This window comes from Haliaeetus albicilla, chromosome 13 (assembly GCF_947461875.1).
Source record: "Haliaeetus albicilla chromosome 13, bHalAlb1.1, whole genome shotgun sequence".
NCBI classification, from domain to species: Eukaryota; Metazoa; Chordata; class Aves; order Accipitriformes; family Accipitridae; genus Haliaeetus; species Haliaeetus albicilla.
This window is the reverse complement of record NC_091495.1, coordinates 27142191-27167794: the sequence shown is the minus strand read 5'-3', so window position 1 is coordinate 27167794 and position 25604 is coordinate 27142191. Positions and strand designations below refer to the sequence as shown.

Here is a 25604-nt window from a genome sequence, read left to right as displayed (position 1 = left end):
GGAACCTTAATATTGTTAAAGTTTGAAAGAGCTAACCATAGAAACCTCACCAGGAAGTTACTGGTCTTTCTATGTTTTGTTTCAAGAAACTAAGGAAACCATCATGGACACCAGTTTGCTGCTTGGAAACCCCCTTACCTTTCCCATCTTGATTTGAGTATTGAAGATTCTAATCAGTAGAGCTAAGTGTTTGTTTGATTGTTTTGATTGGTTTTGCAATGATTGTTTTTAAATAAGAATATTGATAAGGTTATATAATCAAAGGACCAATCATTATAAAGGTTAAATTTAAGAATGAGCATAGTGCACATTTTTACGTAAAGAGCTTATGTAACAATGACCTGACAGAAAAAGTCTATAAAAACTGATGGATTTTGATACTAAGTTGGACACGCCTTTGGAGGAGCGATCCCCTGTGTCCCCAACGCTGCAATAAATGAAGTGCCTGCTTCTTAACTTCACATTGGTGTTAAGGACTTTTATTCCGGATTTCGGTAGCAACATGAATTTAATCAACGTCATTTGCTCGCATGAGCTAGAACAGCCACTTGCTCTCCCTCTTGAATGTCCTCCAAATGCTCTGTGCAATTTTGATTCTAAATAGTGGCAGACATATTCATATACTCAGGGCTTCTCATTTACTGAGTGATGAGTATTTTTGTTAGTAGCATTGTAGTGACAGATTAAGGTGGATGGAGAAAATTTTAGTGGTCTAAAAGAGTTGTTCCTTTTTCTGCCATAAAGATCTAAGATAATTAGCATCTCCCTACTGAAATGGTAGGAGATGTACAACAAATACCCACTGAGAAGATTAGACACCAGGAGAAAACTTGCCAAACTGCAGCTACACACCTTATTTCATATTACTACATGACAATAAATCATTAAATGAGACCCAAGGAGATTTCTAATCACTAACAATACTAATTACAGAATTAGCATCAGAGAATCAAGCATTCCTCACTTAATCCTAGTTGAACTAAATATCAATTGCCACAGAAAGACCAAATGTGACACACTCCTACCTTCACACCTTGGAAAGCTGACTGTGAGAACTGTGGAGTTAAACAGTTCAGGAGAAGGCAGTAGATAAATACAAATTACTGTTATTATATGCTTGCTCGATCCAACAAGCCTGGTGCAACAAGCTGCATCTTATTTCTGCCTATGCACCATCTCTCCCCTCCACACTACATGCAAAAGTGTAGTCCAGGGAAATCCTCCTCCAACTGCACACTGACAATAAAACTCCAGTCAAGTGTGTATCAGCAAGACAGAGTGATTAAAAGCATATTGCGACAAATATTCACAACTTCCCACTTCCCTGTATGTATACAGGTTAATGCTAGTAAAGTAACTAACAAAATATGATGAGCTACACAAATGAGTAGGAAACCCACCAGCCCACTCTCCCCTCATCAGCTCCATTTCTCACACTTAGGCACATTCACTTAAATTTCTACAAGTATCTGTATTCTCATCCCAAACAATCAAGAGATGCTCTGGCAGCAAATGGTGCTCAAATGTTGTCTCAAAATTAACTGGAAAACACCATGTTCTCCCCTAATAACCAGGCTTGGTTTTTTTTCTTTCTATGTCTTTCTCATGAGGTTCCCCATTTCCCTCATCCCTCTCATCTAGAAATGGAGTGACGAGAAAACTGAATTTGCAAATATAATTTCTTGTGAATCTACAGCATTTAGATAGTAGTAAAAAGAGTTACTAGAAATCATACAACTGTGGACCTACTAAATTGGGTTGGTTGGTTGGTTTGTATGTATCATGAGCAGGTTTGCCAGCATAATTTATATCCATTTTGTTGTTTGTGGTGCAATTCCTTGATCAGCAGATAAAGACTTTCAAAGAAATATACCTGGCAGCAACATGCTTGGAAAGCACATGTGCACATGCTTACTCTTCTCCCAAACAGTAGGCTACTTCATGGTCAAAAATCTCTCACTGAAAACATATTCTTCACAGCTCTGGATACTCCCAGCTCTTTCAATTCACCCTCCCAGCAGAGCCATACCAATAGATCACAGTTTCTTCCAGAATACACAAGCTACCAGACACATCTCTAGTTATTTGGCAGGGTTTCTCTATACTTACACAATTTGTGTGGTTATGGAGATACATTATCTCTCTGGTCTCATACCCACATACAGATTTGCTTTTGTCTTTCTGACACAAGAACATGCACTATGATTCATTATGATTCACCTGCAGCAGCAGAGGCCATTGTGAGACATCAGCAAATCTACCTAAATTCAGCTGCTTCCAAGAAGATGCAAGTTTTGCAAATAAGAACCATTAATGTTGCACAAAGTACTTTTTGTTTCCAGATTCTTATATTCTCTAATTTTGTGCCATGACAAGATATTACAAGGACAGTTAAATAAATAAAAGATAGGAAGCATATCCATTAACGGCTTCATTAAGTCAATAAGCCTTCGAGAACTGTGTACAGTTTAGAGTTAACCAGGAAAACATATTTTTCAAAATTACAGTTAACACAATTACCCCAAATTGCTTCTATTTTTTATACCTTGTGGGTCATGCATGCTGAAGATGATGGTACAAATCTTGCTGTAATTCTCAGCAGCCACTGTTAATTCATCTCAAGTATATTCTTTTTACAGGAGATGGTTAAATACACTTATTCCTGTTTTAACTAACAGGTACAAGGATATTGAGAAAAAAAGCTGAATTCTTCTCTTGGTCATTCCTGCCATCAGTCAGCTGTGGAGTCAGCCTAGTAACGTCATCCAGGTAATGGTACAGATTTTGGTCCTGAGAGTCATTGCTGGCAAACTGACAGAATGGGGGCAAACTGGTGAAATGCTACACTAAGCTTTCCACTGCAGCTTGTTTTCAGCATTGTGGCTTTTCAGTCAAATGAACTGGAACACACATCAAAAATTATTAGCTGACTGTCTGATATGTCTTAAAAGTTAGTTTAATGAAAAAAAAATTGCTATGGAACAAGAAACATAATGATCTCGTATAATTAAGACAGTAAATGCTGTTGGACTTAACATCTGTCATTGGTCCAAATCCACTATAAAAAAATCCAACACTATCATTCTATTCTCAAGACAAGCTGCTTCTTCAGCCAATACATAACTTTTTATAAAACTATAAATATACTTCACTTTTTAATACACAAGAAAATACAGTCAACACATGCAGCATTAATTATAAAATCTAGGGAAGTGAAATCTCTCATTTAGAGAGACACTCATTTCAGATTCATGCCATTTAAAGTATCACCAGGATGATGGATATTGTCTCAAGTTAAAAAAAAAATCACATAAAAACATTTTTTTAAAGTTGAAGTTTAAAAGGAAAATAAGTGATTCTATGCTGTTACAAGAGTTTCTCACTGTCAGCCAGTTTATGGAATTTTACCTCATACTCTGTGAAGTATAAAAGCAAACATGACTCTTCAAAACATTAGACAGCACAAATGCACACAGTGCAAGTTGCTGTTTTAAATATAGATTTTTTAATTTGAGTACAAGCTTATTCAGTAAGGCTGAAATGACTACAGAATGAGAAATGTGTCAGCATTACTTAGTCTATATAATTTCTGCATAGCAGAGGAAATTGATGTTACAGAGAGCAAACAATTTGTGCACCTTCCTCCCTTCTTTACTATCTTCCCAGGTTAGAGGCCCAAATAGGTAAAGTATTTTTCACCCTCAACACTGAATGAACACTGACAAACCAGTAGGCTGACACTTCACCATTTCTGCCTATACTAGTAGCAACACATAGCCAAATCCTGCCTATTTACACAATGAGTGTAGACAACTCTGACTTCAGTGATCTCGTGATGCATAGAAATATCCATCATGAGCAGGTGTCCAATCCAGTTTCCTCTGAAAGTTGAGTGAAACCTTGGCCTTGATAGCAATGGAAGAAGAAAGAAGATTAATTTCACACTTGTGAGTACAGGCAAAGCACAAGGTTCGTTGACAGATTGAAAAATGTTCTTGTGAAATGGGAGATGAAAGGGAGCTTCAATCCTGTAGTTTTTCTATTTTAAACTAGAAAAAATACCCCCAAATTTCCAAAAGGGGTTATAAAAGCCTTAATAACAGCCCACGATTACTTTAAGTTCAAAAGGGACATATGTTCAAATCCATCAACTGCAGTACCTATGACATTAGGGACACATCTGATCACACACATTTAAAACTTCAAAAAGGCCAGAACGAGCACAGAAAGTTTCAAAGGATCTGTAAGAAGAAATGCAATTAATTGACAGTTACAGGTATGAAAAATCTAGTCAATATTTACACAATCAAGACGAAAGGGGTGGGTATGAAAAAAAACATTTAAATCACTAAGGCAAATTAGATGAGCTCCTACAGGAAATATTCCTGGATTTGACTCTGCCTGTCAATCAACATCTAACTACCTGAGGACAGCATGGAAACTTCCAGGGCAGGTGTGTAGGGAGATGCAAGCAAGAGAGCTATGACAAATCATCATGCCTGTCAATCACAGAGCTCTTGCACCTTGCTCTGCAGTATCTCCTGTCAGCCACTATTACGGACTAGCTATACCCACTGCCATGCCAAGAAACTGCCTAAATTAGACTCAGTCAGCTTCAGGTTGCTAAGGTACAAGCTACGTGATCTCAAGCCAGCTCACAGCATATCAACGCTACAACCACTTTGTGACTGCTGCTCACCCATACCAAAACACAGGATAGTGTATCAATTAGACTGCGATCCTGACTCAGTATGACTATTGTTTCTTTCTCCATCTTATTTCCACAAAAAACTTAAGAGTAGTTTTAATGAAACAGGACATGCCAAAAAAAATTTAACATCACAACTACAGTGTTCTCAAAACAAGAATATATATACTCATATAATGGGGAATAGGGAGAGAACACACTTTTAAAGACTAAATTTAATGTAGGTAGATATAATTTAATTGATGCCCACTGAAATGCCTACACGTGACAGAAGTTACCTCACCTTCTGTAGATACTTAAGAGTATAACGGCTATTTAGCTCTATAGGATATCCTAGACAAAGTTACTCTCATTTTCAGAGAGGCTCTGAAGCAGCTGAGATAACAGCAAGTCAACAGTAACACCACAAATACTTGGTTCCCCACCCTAAATTCAAAGAGCACAGTATTTTTCAACAGACTATCAATCTAATCGAATGCCATTCTGGAAGGAAAATTCTTAGCCTTTCCATCTATTAAACACGTTAAACAAGTCTCAGAGCTGATTAATAATCCTGCCACACAGAATTCCAGCTCTGCTCACAGCCAAAACAAACAAGCAAAAACGCTTTAAGCAACCCTACTGCAGGTCATCCTAAAGACAAGGATAGAACAGCTTGCTGCCAACAGCATTACAAGCAGTTATCAGGCTTATCCTCCTCAATTAGGGGCTTTTAAAATTGCTGATAGAGGATGTAAGTGTTTTACATTTACTACTCAGATCTTTACTAAACATCTCCATGACCTTGTTTCATGCTGGCTTTTCCTAAACATAGGAGGTGCCTCACCCCACACATTTTTGTGCACATACTCCAAATCCCACAACCGCTAAAGTTTTTTATCATTACTGTTTCCAGTTCACATCCATAATGGTGCCAGAAAAAAAAAGACTGATGTATATCACATGTCAGAGACCACTAGCTTTTAAGCACTGTGTTTTGTGGATATGCTCTGAGCATTAGGCAAAGTAATGGTAATTAAGTCCCTGGTCACCTGGATTGTCTTGAGTTCTCCACAGCACTATCACAGCTCCAGACCTAAACCGGGGGGGCGGGGGGGAAGTGAGAGTTTCAAAATAGCCTACAGTACCCTGCTATTTAGTTCTCCAGACTCTGTTGTCTTATTACTTCCAACTTAGCATGACAGAAAAAGGGCCAACTGAACAAGAATTATACACACTTGCCTCCCCTACCAACCCTCCCCTGCCCGGGGCCCACTGCAGGCAGTAACTTTTCTAGAAGCTCATGTTTTTCAATCAGGGCTGAATTCACCTCCTTAAAACATAGTCTTTTCTCTTCCCTACCCCCCACCCTCCAAGAACAAAGCTTTCTTTCCTACCACACACAACTACATTATTACAAATTCTACCTAAACATTCCTTGTTTTAGAACTCTACCTCGTTTTCTACACCTGGTGTTTGTTACACCACAGCCAGTTTGTAAAACAGACGGGTTTACACAACAACTAAAATAGGGGACCCAAATTATATCATAAACTCAGTCTGAAGTATTGTCATCTTATGGTCTTACTTTCACTGCACCAAGCTTTGTTAGCAAAAGCTTATATTTTAGTTGTAAACAAGTTGCTTTCATTTAAAATCATACAGGATGGTTAAAGCCTTGTTTCATGGTCTGGTGCAATATCCTGTTGCTCTTGAAGATAACTATTACGACTAAAAATTAAGGTAATTGCTATCAAAAATTATCTCTCTAAATTATAATTCAATGGGGAAAAGACAGGAAATAACTAAACCTGAAAAATCACATTAGACAAAAATAACTTCCTGTAAAGACACAACTTTCATTTGGTGAAGTAGAGAGAGAGAAGTCTTCTCAGACTGTTTATCACCTAGAGTACTGCTGCAATATTTCTTCCCATTTTATTAAAATTTTTACTACTTTTTCTTTAATTTCTAATTACACCATTGCTTCGAAAGCTGATGCACAGTGGTTGCCACTTCCTCTGCAATCTTGACTTTAACAATGAACACCCAGCTAACCAAATGTAGTGAGAATCTTAGCAGCACTCTAGAACTACTTCTGCAATATTAAAAAGATACAACCGAAGACATAGGCTCTTACTCACAACTGTTCCTATTCCAATTGCCTTCACACTTACTCACTGCTACATTGGGGAAACAAGCAGCAGAGTGTGACTGCTGCACTGTGTGGTTGGAGAGATGTGATTGAGTTCTGATTGCCCTACAGACCTCTTATGAAAAGACAGCTATATGACCATTTTCTATTAGCCTTCATTTTCTTCCTTAGAAATATTATTCTGCTACACAAGAAAACTATAAAGAATCATTGCTAAATCTTCAAGTTCTTTTGAGACTTTTCAGAAGCACTATGCAAGTGAAAAGCACTTGCCATTTAATAAACATGCCAAAGTCATAGGCAGAGATAAATGAAAAACAAGAAGGTCAGCTTCAGATTTTCTACTTAATCCTACTCTTTTAAGAGTAGCAGAATTGACAGGAGAACAAGGGATACCAGGCAGACAACCCTGTAATCCCAGACCAAGTAAATGAATTATTAAACAGTCCCAAGACCTTCCCTACCGTCCCTTGCTACAAAACAATCTGCTGACTTTTTTTTTTTCCCCCTCCTTTTTTTTTCTTATGCTTTGCCAAAAGAGCTAAGATGCAGAATGAAAGTTATGCTGGAAATTAGTCTGCATCATGGACTTTTTCTAGTGCTGTACTCAACTCCAGGGGTCAAACAGCTCTGCCCATTAGCCGACACTGGCTCATCCAGGCTTCTGCAAGGCTCTCTAACAAACCAAAGCAAGCTGTTTTGGCAGGAAGCTTATGCGGACACCTGAGTCCTTCTAATGCCTCTGTTACTGGATCATGACAAAAAAAAGTGAGTTTAAAATGCTGAAGTCAAATTATGTAAGCAATAAGATCCAATATTCAAATAAACCTTGGCTGTTTGCTATACTGCACAAACCAGTGTGTAGTTTTCTCCTAATAAATTTAGCTTTTCCCATTTCCTTCAATTTTATGTACTGCAAAAGCAGAGGCTGATCTTTGCTTACTCCCCTCTCACTAGATAAGACAGCTCCTCAGAATCAACAATAAATGCTAGGATAGCGATCTTTCATGTCCTCCGAAAACAAATATGAAGGTCTACCAGAATGAGTTTTGTTATGCTTCTGTGGAATACACTGGAAAGAGAGTACAGAAAAATTCTCCTGAAATTATTTACGCAGTAACTGAGCACAATATTTCTGATGATCACAAGTCAGTTCTTAACAATTTTAAGTGTGAAGCTTTCAATGGCTTAAAACTACACACAGAGAGAACAGGAGAGAGGACACGCCATGTCCATATTGCCACGAAACAAAACTTTATCAACAGAAATACTAAATCAACAGCACTTTAGATAAAAAGATGATCACAAACCTCATGTAATAGACTTAAAGATGGCAATATTCAGAGAAAAAGGTTCTGATATAGTTTGATGAGCAGGAACATACCCCTCCAACTCTAAAATAACAATGAAGAGTCAAGAAGATGGACAAACACAATTGTATGTTGAGCACCAAGGCTTAACCATTGTTGTTTCAGGTATAATGATTTCTGGAAATTACAAGACTTTGGAAATTATAAGAAAAAAGAACTATCAAAATGAAAAGGTTTTTGCAAAATAGTTTCCTGGGCCAGGACTAAAAATAAATTTGTCAGTACTGGCCTAGTCTTCAATTTATCATAAACACACAAGTTTGCATGAGACAAAGCAGCAACGTACATTAGGTTTGTGCCCTGGTTTCAGCTGGGATAGAGTTAATTTTCTTTCTGTTAGGTGGTACAGTGTTATGTTTTGGGTTCAGTATTTTTCAGTTGTTGCTAAGTAATGTTTAGACTAAGTCAAGGATTTTTCAGCTTCTCATGCCCAGCCAGCAAGAAGGCTGGAGGGGCTCAAGAAGTTGGGAGGGGACACAGCCAAGACAGCGGACCCAAACTGGCCAAAGGAATATTCCATACCATGGGATGTCATGCCTAGTATATAAACTGGGGGGAGTCGGCCTGGGGGTAGTGGGGGGTGAGGGGGTGGGGGGAAATCGCTGCTTGGGAATTAACTGGGCATCAATCAGCAAGTGGTGAGCAATTGCATTGTGCATCACTTGTTTTGTACATTCCAATTCTTTTATTATTATTGTCATTTTAATATTGTTATTTTTATCAGTATTAGTTTCTTCCTTTATGTTACATTAAACTGTTCTTATCTCAACCCACAAGTTTTACTTTTTTTTTCCCCCGATCTCTCCCCCATCCCACTGGGTGTGGGGGAAGTGAGTGAGCAGCTGCGTGGTGATTAGTTGCTGGCTGGGGTTAAACCACAACAGTTTGAATTACACAAAAAGCAATGATGGATAAACATGCACTTGCTTTTGTCATCTCCAGAAAAAGAACTTCATGGCCTCATAATCATAGGGAAACTGAACAAGTGCATCCAGAGTTAATGAGATTAGCAAACCTGGCATCAGAAAGCAACCTTCGCCTCTATGCCTTTAATGACTCTTAACTTGCTCATAACTTTACTCTTAACTTTATCCTAACAAATCACTTTCATTTCCCTGCTAACATGATTACTAAGTTAACTGGTGAATCCTAAGTAAGAGTAACCTACTGAAAGTGCTGCTAAAGAATATCTTGAGCAGGCAGACATATCTTGCCTTCAAAGGTCTTCTCAGAAAACATATGCTATCTGATGCCTATAGGATCTGAGGGAGCAGTGTGAAGATCAAACATACTTTTTCCAGTCACATCATTGAGAGCGAGACTATTGCCTTCAACTTGCACTTAAAAAGATACCCAAATACATTACCATAACTTAGTATTCAGACTTTACAAAGGCCAAGTGACACTGCTCAACTCCCAGTTCTCTTCTGCCTATGCAGATACATACCAAAACCCCTTCAACAAGAAGATTTTTTTAAATTGGTACTAATACCCTTCCTGTTGAAGAGAAACACTTTTGAAGCATTGAGTGGAATAAAAAGTACGTACTTAAAACTTAGAAGAACAAGCAAAATATATTTAAGCTTTGATAGGAGGAATAAACAAAGGATTTTAAAGAGACCAGGGCACTTTGTCTCTTGAGGGAAGTAGTTCTGCACTTTACAGCTGCCCCCTTCTTCTTAAGTTAAAAATAAAATCAATTACACCAACAGCCTAAAAGGACAACTGGTCTTTCAGTTAAAACTGTCTGTGGGTACACAGAGACTAGCATACAGCATCAAACTTGTATCTCTTCTTCACTTTAATTTCAACTTCACAAACCTCAAAAAAAAAAAGACGTAGAAAAAAAAATTCATCTGACATAAAAAAAAAAGCACATTTCCAATGTGTATGGATACTGACTTTCTTCTTCATCCTATCCTAGACTTAGAGCTCTACTCTCACTTAGACCTGTTTTTACTCTGTCATTGATCTGTGTCAATTCTAAACTGACCTGAAAGGAAAGAGTAGGACAGCACCTGAGAAGAGTTTGGTGGGCAGCAGACCACCTGCATGAAGAGGCATATTCAGCTCACACATACACAGGTGTGTGATCTCTCCAGTGAACTGAATGAAAGCAGCACATCTACTTTCAAAGTAGAATCTGCTCATAAGAAAAAAGTGGCAAGATTGGAACTGTAGGAAAGATTAAAACTTCCAGAAAGCTAAAAATTCTCTCTCTAATCCCTGTCACCCCACATGCAGTTAAGATACTGTTCAGAAAGTGAAATTTTGGACAACAGAAAAATTAGGGAGATTGCTATTTCAGGAGTAAAGTATCATCTCTGCTCTATGGGGTTCCCAAGAATCTTCAATCTCAAAAGTTTGTTATCAAGTGTTTTACCAAAACGTCATTTAGAAACCCTTTCTTTTCCAACAAAATTCTGTTTTAAGATTACTAAACTGCTCCAGAAGTCCATTATGTTAGAGTTCATTAAATGTCACTGGATTTTACCTTACTGTTACTTAATGACAGAGGTTGAATATATCTTACTATTTTTATAAATATGAGGATCTGAAATTAGGAGATCTTTAAAATGGCTACCATTTTATCTAACATCAGAATATCTTCTTTTTCTTATTAATTGAAAAAAAAAGTTTTCAGACAATTTAAAAATGCTCAAAAAGTCAATTCTGACATAGTATGAGTAGTTGCAATCCTATGTAAGACACCAAGTCTATACTCGATCTAAAAAAAGTCTTCTTAGGCCTGATTCCAGTCAGTGGAGTCACTCACAGTTTTACAGTCAACATGGTAGGTACAGATTTCATTCAATGTCTTAAGTAGTTTATGTGGTTCTGTCTGCTATTATGAAAAGACAGATAAATGTATACAAAAAATTGTAATTCTTTATCCTGCATCCATTAAATGTCTCACAGGATTCCAGGCCACCTCTTCACACATGTAAGTAAAAGCTGAAGAATAAAAAGCAAGGACTGATTTTATCTCAAGGTTATGGAAACATCATTAAACCATAAAACCATGGTGTCAAAAATTTATCTTGACATTAGAAAACGTCTCAGTGGAGTTAAAGCCTTATCACGTAATTAGCTGCAGATAATTCTGTTTAATACTGAGGATCAGAATTTAAAAACAGTCACAACCTTGATAAATGGCATGTTAAATAAACTGGAGCTTCCGAATAGTGATCAGATAGCAAGAATGAAAAAAATCCAACTCCAGCTCAAAGGACAGTTGATACAAAAGCAAACTGTCTAGTAAGAACAGGGCAACACTCTCAAAAAGGAAGGTATATTACCCTTCTGAGACACCTCCCCATCTAGTACAGCTGATATTTTCAACAGATCTTATGCAAACTAAAAATATATTGGAGTGAAATTCTGTTCCCATGGAAAGAAATGGCAAAACTTTCTTTGATTTTCGATAGGAAGTTTCCACAAGTTTGCACTCAAGGGGACTCTATGCCCATTAAGCGTCACAAGCAAGTGAATAAAACTATAATTAATTTTCACAAAGACAAGAGCAGTGGCCAGCAGAGGAGGAGGACTGTTTAAAAGAGCTTCCGAGAAGCTCTTTTGACCTAAATCAGGCTGGACATTTTCCAAGAACTGTCTGGAATTTAGGCACCTCGCTGCAGGACCGTTTTTCTCTTTTGTCTGGCTGCTTATTTTCCTTCTTGAGGAACCCGCATCAAACAGAAAAAAAATGACCTTTGATGGGATCTTTTTGTGGCATGCAATGAAAGAACTGATCCAAAAAAGTTCAATGTTAGAATAAGAACCTACTGAACTTGAAAGGAATGTTGGAAGAGGTTGGGAAAACAAGATTACATCTTGAAGTCATGTATCTGTAGTATTTCTTTGTTCTATGACCACACAGAGAAGTCATCACAGCTGGTCTTTTTTAGAGTTACACTACAGAGAAGAGACCACATAAGTCTTTTATCAGAGACTTTATAGTTCCAAAGCCTTATATTTTACCTGCTGGGAATAAGCATCCCTATTTGGCTTAAGGAAAAAAAAACAGTATTTTTTCCACTGACATTCAGCTTATCTTCCAAAAAACATTCTATGGGAGTGGCTGAAACTGCCTGCTACTACCTCACTAGGGATGTGGGCATATTAAAATCATATTTTAATATAATGTCGTACTTCATAACACACTCACATGACAACCAAATTGGGAATGCTATAAACTACAACATGGAAAATTAGAGAGCGACAACAGAGCTTTCCAAAAAGCATTGTGCTTGACAGAACTCTGAATGAGATACTAATTTTACTCACACGTAAAGCATATGGGTGTATTTAGTTGACAGCTCCCTTCTCCCAACCAAGTCACCTGTTCAGTCAGACTCTTCTGTCCCTTCTGTCAATTCTTTTTATTATTAGTGATATGAAGTATCTGTACCCATGATAAGTCTATGTCATTTGCTCTCCTTTTTCCTAGGGCAGACTATCACATAGACTCAGCAAAATGAGCAAAAGAAGGAAATGAGACCTACTTTAATGGCCTAAGAGCTGCTGAATTCCCAGAAGGGGGGGGGGTGGGGCGGGGCAGGGAAAGCAACAACTACTTAAAAACCCAGTAATTTGTAGTATATTCAATAGGGTAGGGACAAATTCACAGTCAACATAGGGAATACATTGAGTTAAAAATATCTTTGTGATAGGAAAGCTGTAGTGGAACAAACATTGTCATTAACAGGAGCATTCCTAGTCTTCCAGTTAACAGGATATGGAGCTGGGAACTCTTGACTTTCACTCTGACTTTCACTCTGTCCTTGATGCCCACTTGCATCACCTTGGTAAAATACATGTGAGAGAAGAGAAGGTGCACATATGTGCAGATGCTTGTGCATGCATGTACATAAAAAATTTAAAAAGCTTCCTTATTTTCTTCACGAGTGCTCCAATATATTGGGCAACCATCACACTGCTCCTGTAAAGCCACCACAGCCAGCCTCCATCTTAAGCTTATTATTACACAGGAAACAACAACATTTGTAAAGAATTTCTTACAAGCTGTGACTCAATTCAAACTGGTTAGGCAGTGATCACCTTCTGATACTCAGTCTTATCTTCAGCTGTACAAATTCTTTAAACCAGATTAACACAGCTCGTGTATTTCACATGAAATGCATCTGACAAAGTTCCAAACCACCGTGCCAACACAAGACAGTAAAAGTTTGAGTGGAGACTAGGTAGTGCATAAGGTTTTTATCTACAAGCCCTTTTGACTGGGTGTATTTCAGCCTGCGTGTTTTTTCAGGGAAAATTGCAACTTTACACCACAGCAGTCTAATCCCCAATTTAAAAAAAAAAACAGAAAAACAACACAATTGCTCATATTACTCCTACTTTTTCTGTCCATAGCAAAAGAGATTCCACAACTGTGCAGATTAAAAAAACGTAAAAAAATCATATATTGCATTTTTACTGCATTTCTTTAAAAGAGGCTCTTCCTTTTGTTTATATCAGAAGAAAAACACCTAAGAGTTTGAATCACATCATAAGAAAATGCTTATTAAAACAACTGAGACATGCATGAGTTAAGATAAAACTTATGGTAGAATTTATCAACCAGTAAGAAATCAAAAAAATTAAATCAAGTTAAAACTATAAGTATTCTCCGTATGAAGTATTTCTGCTAGCTTCTGAATTGAAAGCAATAACATATGTACAGCAAAAGCCAACAATATTTAGTTAGTAACATAACAAACAGTTTACATATTGTGGAAGTTAATTTCAAGTACATTACATGTAGCCTTTTAGAATAAATGATCCACATGGCCCCTGAGAAAGCAGTTTGTGGAATACAGTACTCTCAGGAACACCCATTAACACTTACTACTAAATGACAAAATGGAATGGGAGTATATCTGCAAATATAAGATATTGCACTTTGCAGAAAAATTCTAGGCTGAAGAATGATGCTATATGCTCTTTTTTACTGTAGAAAAATTACTTTGACTGACTCAATTGTTTTTGAACTTGCTTGGTTTTTAATGCAACTTTCCCCCCTTCCCCAAGATCTTCAACATGATAATTTAAAAAAGGAAAAGAAAAAATATCCTCTGGCTGCTGCTTTAATTTTGAAGTGTTACAATTATATAAAAGCTATACTTCTGCTTAAATACTGACTGAATAGAAAAAAATAAATAGTTTGATTTCACTTTGTAATATATCACATTCTGGATGTATCTACTGAACTTCCACTCAAAAATAAATCAAGAACACAAGGAAAGGATAATTTATGAGTTGTCAAGCAATCACATTTTAACACTTACTTTTGTGAAGATCTGAAAAAAGTCAATTACAGGTGGCAAGTGAGACGCATCCTGGATCTCCATTTTCAAATACAGTTGCAATGTCTGTGCAAGGTGCCTGAGGCCATCTTTCATTTCTTCACTTAACTGTTCAGTATCTTAAGGGGAAGAGAAGAAAAAAGTATATCATGTCATAAACAGAACCTTTCACCAACATTTTGAAAATGTCCAATCACAGCCACACAGTCTAGACATTTCCAGTCCCAGAATTAATCTTGACAGAGGGCAATTTTGACAGAGGGCGGACATTTGTCAGTTTTTCTGACAGCTACCTATCAACACACAGAAGAGTTTATGAGGTTGCTACTGCCAAATCATATGAACACAATGGTGAGTTAAAGATCAAAAGCCAATAGATAAAGCAGATGTGTAAGCAGATGTAAGACATTACATACAAAAATTAGGCATATGGGTTTGTAACATTAGAAATGTGCTTGAAAGTTTATGCGGTAGTACCATCCTCCTTACAGCAGTGCATATTTTTATACTGTATTCTCCACAGATGTGTCAGAAACACTTTATGCTGGCAGATCAAAAGGGAAAGTATTTTAGAGACAAAGGTAGTTTCATACACAGCAGCTGGTAAATGGAATGGATACGGAAGAATATTAAGCAAGTACCACTTTTATCCAATACTAAAGCACCATTATTCATGCTTTACGGATGGGACTCCTAAAACAGAAAGAAACAAAGTGCCTTATTTTCTAATGAAGTGATCATGCATGCATCAGGTCACTGATAACATGGAAAGCGAAACTCAGCTGCCCTAGTAAGTTCAGTGCCTGATTACCTGCTTCACATTTTCTTTTTCCTGCCAGTTACCACAAAAAGAATAAGGCCTAAATGGAGAACGTGAAGTTGAACAAATTCAAGTATCAGTCTATAAAAAAAAGGCAAAGAGGATTATTATGCACTATGAATCAATCTCATCTCTACATAATGGTGAATTGTTATTTTATTTTAAACACTGTCGTGGTTTAACCCCAGCCAGCAACTAAGCACCACGCAGCCGCTCACTCACTTCCCCCCATCCAGTGGGATGGGGGAGAAAATCAGGAAAAGAAGTAAAACTCTATGGGTTGATATAAGAACGGTTTAATAGAACAGAAAAGAAGAAACTAATAATGATAATGGTAACACTAATAAAATGACAACAGCAATAATAAAAGGATTGAAATGTACAAATGATGCGCAGGGCAATTGCTCACCACCCGCCGACCAACACCCAGCCAGTCCCCGAGCGGCGATTCCCCGCCCCCACTCCCCCCAGTTCCTAAACTAGATGGGACGTCCCATGGTATGGAATACCCCGTTGGCCAGTTTGGGTCAGGTCCCCTGGCTGTGTCAACTTCTTGTGCCCCTCCAGCTTTCTCGCTGGCTGGGCATGAGAAGCTGAAAAATCCTTGACTTTAGTCTAAACACTACTGAGCAACAACTGAAAACATCAGTGTGTTATCAACATTCTTCTCATACTGAACTCAAAACACAGCACACTATACCAGCTACTAGGAAGACAATTAACTCTATCCCAGCTGAAACCAGGACAAACACCTATCCTTAACGGGAATGGAAATAACCTTTTACCAAGAAAGGTTCTTCCCCATACTTTAGAACCAAGCTCGCTGCCCTCCTGGAAGGACAATTCAAGATCTGTGTTCCTCTTTAAAGCTAACTCCTAGTCACTCACTTAAAAAGAGGATGCAATTAAAGCAGCTGCCACTGGGTTTGGTTAAACAGCCAGCTAGTGTGTTTCTGTGTTCTATCCCACCTGGCATTCCTCTGCTTGAAAGTACTGGCTATTTTGTAGGTTGTAAATTGGCTATCTTGGAGTTTCCATTTCTCACACACCACACAGGTGAGCTGCTTTAATAATCTCCTTTGAACTACTTCCAGCAGTACACTAAATGCTGGCTTACTAAAATGGCCAGTACCCATGGACAGCTATCAGCCAGAAGTCTTCCAGTGGAACCAGCTACAATTTGCTTCTAGTCTGGTATGGGTTTCCTTATTCACAAGCTCTTCAGTTCTATTTAGACTTTCTCTGGAGCCACAGAGTGCTGAATGATGCAGTCCTATCAGTACACTGTATTATGGCAAATGTACCCCTGTTCATGCTATATACAGAGTTCAAGAAGCATCTATATTATCTACTGTATATTGTTTCCATTTCAGCATAAAGTAACACTTTCCAAGATCTGCCCCCATTCCAATGGTCAGTCGTTGCTGCTGAAATGCCATCTACAAGCCATCCTTGGGGTGATTCTGCAACGTACTGAGCAAGCAATGACTCCAGAGGAATCTTAAGGGTGGTCTGTCCCTACTAGTGCTGGGGAAGGAGACACATGCTCTCTCAGAGCAGATTCAGCTCCTCACTAAGTTCAAACCAGTTAGTACTAAGAATGCTGAGATATGCCCCTCCATACCTGGCACAAAGCTTATTTAACCAAAGTATTTGCCTTTTTATAGCTACCCCCAGCGCTACCCATGTGCATCTTAACAGTGTGGACATTTGAGGGTGATCTTGCAAGCCTGAATGAACGTACATGTTAGAAATCCAGATGTGTGCTCTTCACAATGTGTGGAAATCTCTGGTATAGAAAAGTATCGTATCTATGAGGACTGTCTCTTCAAGAAAAGCAGCAAACTTTTAGATGATTGCAAAACTCAAGTTTAAAAAAATAAAAAAACCATAAACATACACTTGCATTTCTTATATAATATTCCTTTGAAACTAAAGAAGCTTTTTCCTTCAAATGTAATTTTTCAAGACATCGTGTCATTCATCTTTACCTGATGTGCATTACAAAATGCATTATGACAAAGAGAAGAAGGCACGATATGCTTCACTATTAGCAAATAAACACCTCTAGAATGGAGAAGATGAATCATGCAAGCAGCATGGCATAAATGGACACTGCACTACAGTTTAGGACAGATGTGAACAAGAATATCGAATCCAACTGGAACTTCAGGGAGAATTGGCAGAGATGGGAGCAGAATGCAATTATCCACACTGGAATCTGTCTGGGACATCAGAGCTAATGAACCCAGCAAAAAGTCCCACGGGATCTTCAACGGCAAATGATCAAGACCTGGTTTTCACAGCATATCAAGAAGCCAAGGCCAAAAGCAAAGTGAAACAAAATTTGGGAATGTTTTCATTTTGTGTTTTTAAGAAACTTTTTTCAATTGTGTACGAACCCTGGTGTGGGAGAGAAAATGCTATAAAAGCCCTGTGGAAAGTTTTCTAAATAAGGCATATGGATTTAATTATGCAGCTCTGATACTGATACAAGTAAAGTACCAAAAAGTCTGCCCATAGTACAGCACACAAACTCTTTTCTGCACACTGAATCTTGGTAAGTGAAAGCAAAGTTGATTTCTGAATGATCATAACAGATAGTGAGCCTGTAGAACCACGTAAGTAAGGAATTGTGTTATAATAAATGAGAACTAGCAAAAGTAACAATGCACCCAGACACCGCTCCTACAACCTGAGTTTCAGGGTAGACAATGAATTTGAAGGAGCTGGGAATAGAACTTTATAAGGGGTAGATGCCTCCACATGTTTGGGGGATTTTTTTTAATATATGTATTACATATTTTTTCAGATAATTATTCAATAAGTGTATAAAACTTTATATGCTTTTATTCAGTTTATACAAGTCACGCACACTGAAAATCACCCAACCATATAAGGTAACATTGAAAGGGAGTAGTGTAAAAGGAGACTGACACAGCATAGTGACAATAACAATTTTCAAATATTTTGGACTTCCAGGAAAAAAAAAAGAAAAGAAAAAAAGAAAGGAAAAAAAAAAAGAGTATTAATTAGAATTCTATCTGTCATATTTCTGATTAGTGTTGATACACTATGTTCTATTATACAGATGCTTCCTGAGAAGTTTTTTGCTACAGAAGATCACAACCTGTATTTCTAGTTCATGTGATTCCCTCCAATGAAATCTTTTCCCCTATATACTCAGACTTCAGATGAAAATGCTTTTCTGACTTTCCTATGGATTCTACCAAGTACCAAAGTAAATCTTTACCAACACCATCTGTAAATTGTGCAGTAAATGGGAAAAATGTTATGAAATAGCAGTAGCTTTTTGATGATATAGAGGCAGCAAAAAAGCATCACAGCTACTACAAGTTGTCACACTATCCCAAAACACTCTTTTGGACTATCCTAACTGCAAAACCATAGAGACCATCTATTCACTCTAGCAAGGAAGCTCTGAAAAGAGCTAAAGGAAAGAGTTAGCCAAAACCTTCACATAAGATTATGCAAGTGTCATAAGCCATTTGTACTGCGTTCTATCAAGTATTAATGTCGGTTAACGTCTAGGATTCCTGAACACCTTGCGCTTTGGATTTCAGATTACACAGGAATCGTTATTAAAGCTCTTAGAGTAAACACAGATGGAACAGTAGATGTGGATCTCTCATGTGCTTCCTCCTAAACTAACTTGCTATGGACCAGCTGTTTCTGTATCAGTGAGAGGACAGTCATCCCACCTGTATCACGGGCCATATCAGCATTTCCTTCAGAATGAGAATTTTAGTAGAAGCTTCCAGCCATTTTACAGATTTTTGTACCATTTACCCATTGCAGCTCAGGCCTGTTCAATACCAAGCTTCTTTCCAGACTGCTTATCACACTATTACCCTTGTCTCCAGCCAAGTTAAAGGAAGCTCAGATCATCTCCTGAAGGGTACTGAGAAACCTCAGTTTGTATGAAATTCAGTTACACAAAAATCTTGGCCTACACTAGAGAAAATTGCTGTAAAAGTGATCAATATTTAATTTTTAATGGGAAAGTCTTCCCTTCCCTCCAGTTCCTACTGTGCCACTGTGCAACCAGCCATTGGTACAATAGAGCACTGTGAAGAATTTTTTTCCCTGGATCCCAGCAGTGCCACGAAGCATAGAAGTCCATAGTCTTCATCATTTTAACTTCATTTGAAACATCTGGAAATGCTGCTCTTAATTCAGATATTCATCTAAGTCCCCATAAACTTTTGTTACGCAATTTGAGAATATCCGTCGCAGAAAATCCTGATATTTTAAATTATTGAAATGCATTCCCTCTATTCCTTTTAATTTGTTGCCTTATTAAGGTCTTTTGCCCTTGCAGTTTGGGAGAAGGTGGCAGAATGTCAGGATGTACACAAGTAAAACACAATACTAGTTATTGTATTTTTTTATGTTTATGTGGTTTTATTTCTACCTAACTATATCAATAGATCAAGCTGGTTTACAGCCAAATCTCTGAATAACACTAAAAAAATGTTGAGGTAATCAAAATATTTACATTACTCTCTAGAAAATCCCTTCAAGCAAGATGTAAGAATGAACTAAGGACGTATTTCTTCCCTTATAAGTCTTTAACCTTTAAGCTACCACAAAATCTGGAAAAAAAAGTTTTCTATTTCAACATTAGCTCTGCTGAGAGATTATAATGAGCATCCTTTCCTACCCAAGCATTTGAAACTTGTGAAACCACAAAAATAATATCTGCACAAATTTATCTTTTTTTCTCCATTGAAAAGTCATGTAGAAGGCAGACATACACATATCCCTTGTAAATTTTAGGCTTCTTTCCTTTTTCTGGAAGTTTTTTTTGAAGCTTTATGCAATAGCACATAAATATTAAAAAAGTAAAAACTCCGTGTAAAAATACATGTATTTTTGTATATGTATATAAAAATATTGGCACTGTATGTAATAAGGCAGATATTGGGTAAATTAAAAACTGAAAAGGCAAGATGTACACTGTAAAATGAGAAAAAATATTAAAACCAAAAAAACTAGGTGGAAGTTTTGCTTGAAAAAGACACATGTTTTTTACTTGATCTTTGAAAAAACTGTTCTTCCCCACAGAGGTTTTAGCAAGTTTTGTCTTTGATTCTGTTATTCTACAGAGCAGACATTCAAAAGGCAAGCTGCAAGAAAATCAGATGGCCATTCTCTAAAAAGCAGAACTTGGAAGCATTTTCTGCAACATGGTTGGCAATTACTTACTTGACTGAAGATCGGAAAAAGAGTAGAGTCTCTCAGAAAGGCATACTGATTGTCTAAGCTGCAGAGAAAAACAGATAATTAACACTTACATAGCACACTTTATCTTGAAAACACTCTAAAAGATTGATTATTCAATGTGATATGCCTATAAGATAATTAGGTAAGGCTAACAGCATCAACATAAATCTGGTCATTCTATACTTTCTATAAACTATCATAAAAATATTAATTTTTATTGGTGTTTAACACTTTCTACTAATTTTTTTTTTTTACTTTGGCAGCTTACCCTTAGTAATTTACTTTGGCCCTTCACACTATAATTGAAAGCAATTCATGAAGTTAGCAGTCTCAGATTTCATGTGACTATAATTAATGCACAGTATACCTAGGTACATATTTGCCCTTTAAAAACAATCATACACACACTCTTCCCAACAATGTATAAATTAAGATATTAAATCATATTTTATCACCTCAGACCACAACAAATGCACATGTTTTTATCCAAGACAAACAGCATCATGGCAGGGTCAGCAAAAAAATGGGCAAATCCTTTTTGATTTACAATCCCACACAGTCATAAGCTGCTTAACCTAACAGAAAATTTAGTCTGCATAAATTAATCAAACTGTGGGAATTTCAAACACCCAGGACTTCCAAGAGAGTTTAGGGGGGAAAAAAAAAAAAAGAAAAAGAGAATAATTGAGGTTAAGAGAACCCAACATTGAAAGCATGGCATTGTGCCCTCCAAAGGAAGGGCTAGCTAACAGTGTTTCTGTCCTTACCACTCAACCAAATAAGGCTGAATGAGGTTCCCAGTGAAGTTAATGGAAAAGCACCAATAACTTCAGAAGTATCGAAGAAGAAACAGTGTCCCTCTGTGCTTTCCCTCTATGCAGAAATAAGTTTAGAATGCTACCATATAGTCATAGGAAGAGAAAGTTGATAAACAGGTCCCTTGAGCTTAATTATGTCCATTTTAGTATCTCTTGATCCTTTCAGCATTTCTGCAAATTAATCAGTAATCTTGTAATGCAATATGCAGTCCAATTTTGTTCAGCAATTCCAGTCACTTCGGCTTTCTAGCTGTTAATTACATTAAAAATGTAGAGTGAAAAAGCATTTATCTGAGTCTGCTACATTGAATAAATCTAAATGAATGTCACTTACTAGTTTAAAAACAATCCTGCCAGCAAGTCTGACAGAGTCTGGAGGAAAATTAGGCTCCACGCTCTTAAGACACCTGCATTCCTGCTTGTGGTCCAGCCAAGCTTCTTTCTGTTAGGATTTTTTAAAAAGGAAAGGAAAGAAAAAACTGCATGTTATTTTACATAACATATATCCCTTTTTTAATATATATACACACAAATATTTTATATATATGGTTATTTATATATGCACACAAGCAAACATGCTCAGCCTCGCTATGGGCTGGCCCTGGGTATCCAGAACCACAACAGCATCACAGCCATTGAGCTGAGCTGGGACGAATGACTGCAGAGCTGAAAGTCAGCCCCAAAGGACCAGGAACAGGACCTTCCTTGGGTACTGATGTCCACTGACTCAGTCAGCCTCCAACACAGGCAACCTCGGATGCTGACTGTCAAAGAAACAGCAGCACATGCTGTCCTGCTTTTGGCTGGGAAAGAGTTGATTTTCTTTCTAGTAGCTGGTATAGTGCTGTGTTTTGGGTTCAGTATGAATAGAATGTTGATAACACACTGATGTTTTCAGTTGTTGCTAAGTAATGTTTAGACTAAGTCAAGGATTTTTCAGCTTCTCATGCCCAGCCAGCAAGAAGGCTGGAGGGGCTCAAGAAGTTGGGAGGGGACACAGCCAGGACAGCTGACCCAAACTGGCCAAAGGAATATTCCATACCATGGGATGTCATGCCCAGTATATAAACTGGGGGGAGTTGGCCTGGGGGTGGGGGGGGGTGAGGGGGTGGGGGGAAATCGCTGCTTGGGAATTAACTGGGCATCAATCAGCAAGTGGTGAGCAATTGCACTGTGCATCACTTGTTTTGTATATTCCAATCCTTTTATTATTATTATTATTGTCATGTTAATATTGTTATTTTTATCGTTATTAGTTTCTTCCTTTCTGTTCTATAAAACTCATCTTATCTCAACCCACAAGTTTTACTTTTTTTTCCCCGATCTCTCCCCCATCCCACTGGGTGTGGGGGGAGTGAGTGAGCAGCTGCGTGGTGCTTAGTTGCTGGCTGGGGTTAAACCACGACACACACACTTTACCAGCATAGCCTAAGACTGCAGCTATAATGTGAGTGTTGTGGAAAGGTACAGGCTGGGTTATCCACTCAAACCAACCCCAACACACCATTCCCTCCCCTAGTGTTATTAATTGTGTAACTGATACTATGGACGCTGGATCTGCAGCAGTGCAGGTTCAGGACAAAACATTATCACTATTATGCTACTCCAGAATTTAACTTTACCTTTAAGAAAACCTAAGAGAAACAAACAAAAAAACTGTATGGTCAAGTTCCCATTCCAGTTCCTTGCCAATACAAACCTTACTTCAGTGTGCTTCATGCTACTGTCTGGCAATATTGTTCATACCATATGTTTTTGAACATTGTATCTAAAGCCTTTAATGCACAAAAGGAACATGTAAAGATAGAACAATAGAATGTAAAGATAGAAATGTACAGAAACCATTTTTTGTCCCGTGTTCCTGCTATAAAAACCATTTTCTTTACCGTTATGCAACATGCTATAAATAGCATTATCAGCTTCATTCAAATTGGTATCACCATTACAGCTAGCTGAAACTTTTATTAGATAAATAAATGGGGTCTTATTCCCATTTCATTGTGGCAAAGAGAGATGGAACTGCATTCTTCACAAGATTGGAGAGAACTTGAAGGGATGCTAACATTTCCTCTACTATCTTAATTCTGCCAACATACACAACAGTCTAAGCAAGCGTTCACTTAGCAATCAGAGGCCTTCAGAGTCCATCCCCTTCACCAAAACGCAGCTGCTCTAAAGCAATGGTCAAGTTTTCCATGGTGCAAAAACTGTCCCCAAAGATCCCTGAGCGGATGAGGCATTAATGCCCATGGCTGGAAGGACTGGTGATGATATTTTCACAATTCAGACCAGGAATGGTTGCTGTAACCAAAATTTACCAAAATAGAAGACGGAACCAATAATATTCTAGTTGCATGTACTACCTGAACCTGCAATTTTTGTTTCATGGGCCATTTCTATTGGAGTAGCAGACAAAGACTAACACTTCCACAGCAGAGAAGAGACAGGATGAAGGTGAGGGAAAGCTGCTATATATTGAAATATGTCTTCCCACCCCTTTCCTTGTCCCCCCCAAATCAGTGTGGAAGAGCAAAAAGAATGAGTCTTCAGCTAAAGAAACATGTTGAAAGAGACAGTAAATTTCTGATAACCTTTTTTTTTTTGCCTTCTGTCTTTACAAGCTGAAAATTGTTTGTAATTTAAAAAAAACCTGCAAGCCCATCTCATTAACATAGTACATATTTACACATTTTATTTACATATTCACAGTATATGTCTGAAGTCACCCAGCTGTTTCAAATACTTTTAAAAAGCAAATTGAAACAACAGGGCACAACAAAAAATTGCTACAATGACAAGAACTCAGAATAACCAAGGGCTTCTGAAGGTGACATTCTCATAGATAGGCAGTAAGGAAAAAAAAAAATGTAACTCAGAAAAACAGCTTCTGTTAGGTAACTGCCACACAGAAAATGATAAAATGTCTAATATAAAGAAATCAGATGTTCAGCAATAAAAAAAAGAGGGAATGGCAGTGATATGTACAAGTGTACATCACACCTGTAGATGCTGACATGCTAGTCATAAAGATTACAAAGGCTATCAAACAATTTTCTCTTAAGCTGCATTTAAGTGGGAGAATTGTTTCAGGTAACTAGATTTCAGCACCAGTAGCATTTATTCTACTTCATTCAGGTTTGGTTTTGGTTTTTTTTTTTCCTTTGGCTTACACATAATAAATTGGACTTTTTATTTCTTTCAGATACATCGGAGATTTGTGATTTCATTTCCTTTACCCATAACTCTACAAGGGGAAGAAATGACACCAAGAAGGCATTAATCCAAATACAGTTAATGTCACATGCTGTCTGACAAATAAAAGCTAAGTATCTAGTGCTGAATAGAATTATTCTTGTCTACAAGAAACAAGGTCATGCTTGTAAATATCCAGACATCATTCTGTGTAATATAATTATATTGGCATTTTTATCCCACTTAAACTAAAATTGTTCTTTGGAGTAAGCCTTTATATGTCAATTTTTTTTCCCTACATAAATGTTGCACAGAATTTTAAACATGCTAGAGGTGACATCAAAATGATTAATAGCTTACCCAACCAATAAAGCCTTAATGAGATGAAATATGCAGTACCACACAGCATCATATGCCACATTTCTTTGAGATGCATTCCCACGTGAGAACAGTTCAAACACACCTTCCGCAAAACAGCGCTTCAGCCGAAACTGATGTCAAAAAGGAATTATTCTGATGACTCTGCAGAAGGAGCGCTGGAACGGGGACTGCCATTTACTTCCCCCCCAACTGGCCATGGAGAGGGGGAAAAGCTCCAAATGCATTAAATATAATGAAAATCAACAATATTTCTTCTCACTACCCAGAAAACAAGGGTACAAGTTACAGAACAACATGAAACTATGAAGATTTGTGACCCTGAGAGACCTACTTTTAAAGTCAATCTCTAAACAATATTGGTGGGCTTCTATTAGTCCCACAGTTCTCAGTGGGAGGTTTTCTTAACTCTGCGTATCCTGGCTTTCAGTCAAGGTTTTTATATCCCGTATCCAGCATGAGTATAAATACTATAGTGCAGAGGTACGGCCACCTGGTACAACCCTTCTCCCTTCCCGCCACACAAGGTCTTCCAATTTTGCAACAGATTTTTTTTTTTCCCCATAAGAAATTAATGCTGTCAGAAGGAGGCAAAGACAGACAAGTAAACAGTGCAGAGCAGTACTCAT

At 37.6% G+C, this 25604-nt stretch overlaps 1 protein-coding gene across 4 annotated transcripts in view; it reads right to left on the bottom strand.

Annotated features, from left to right (window-relative positions):
• Positions 1-25604, bottom strand: part of SMYD3 (SET and MYND domain containing 3) — a 430287-nt gene that overhangs the window by 350504 nt on the left and 54179 nt on the right. For all 4 annotated transcript variants that reach the window (XM_069800594.1, XM_069800593.1, XM_069800595.1 and 1 more), the window contains exons 3-5: positions 21740-21847; positions 20570-20627; positions 14503-14639 (exon numbers count right to left, since the gene is read on the bottom strand). In XM_069800594.1, the coding sequence (XP_069656695.1) occupies positions 14503-14639; positions 20570-20627; positions 21740-21847 (303 nt within the window). The remainder of the gene's footprint in view (positions 1-14502; positions 14640-20569; positions 20628-21739; positions 21848-25604) is intronic.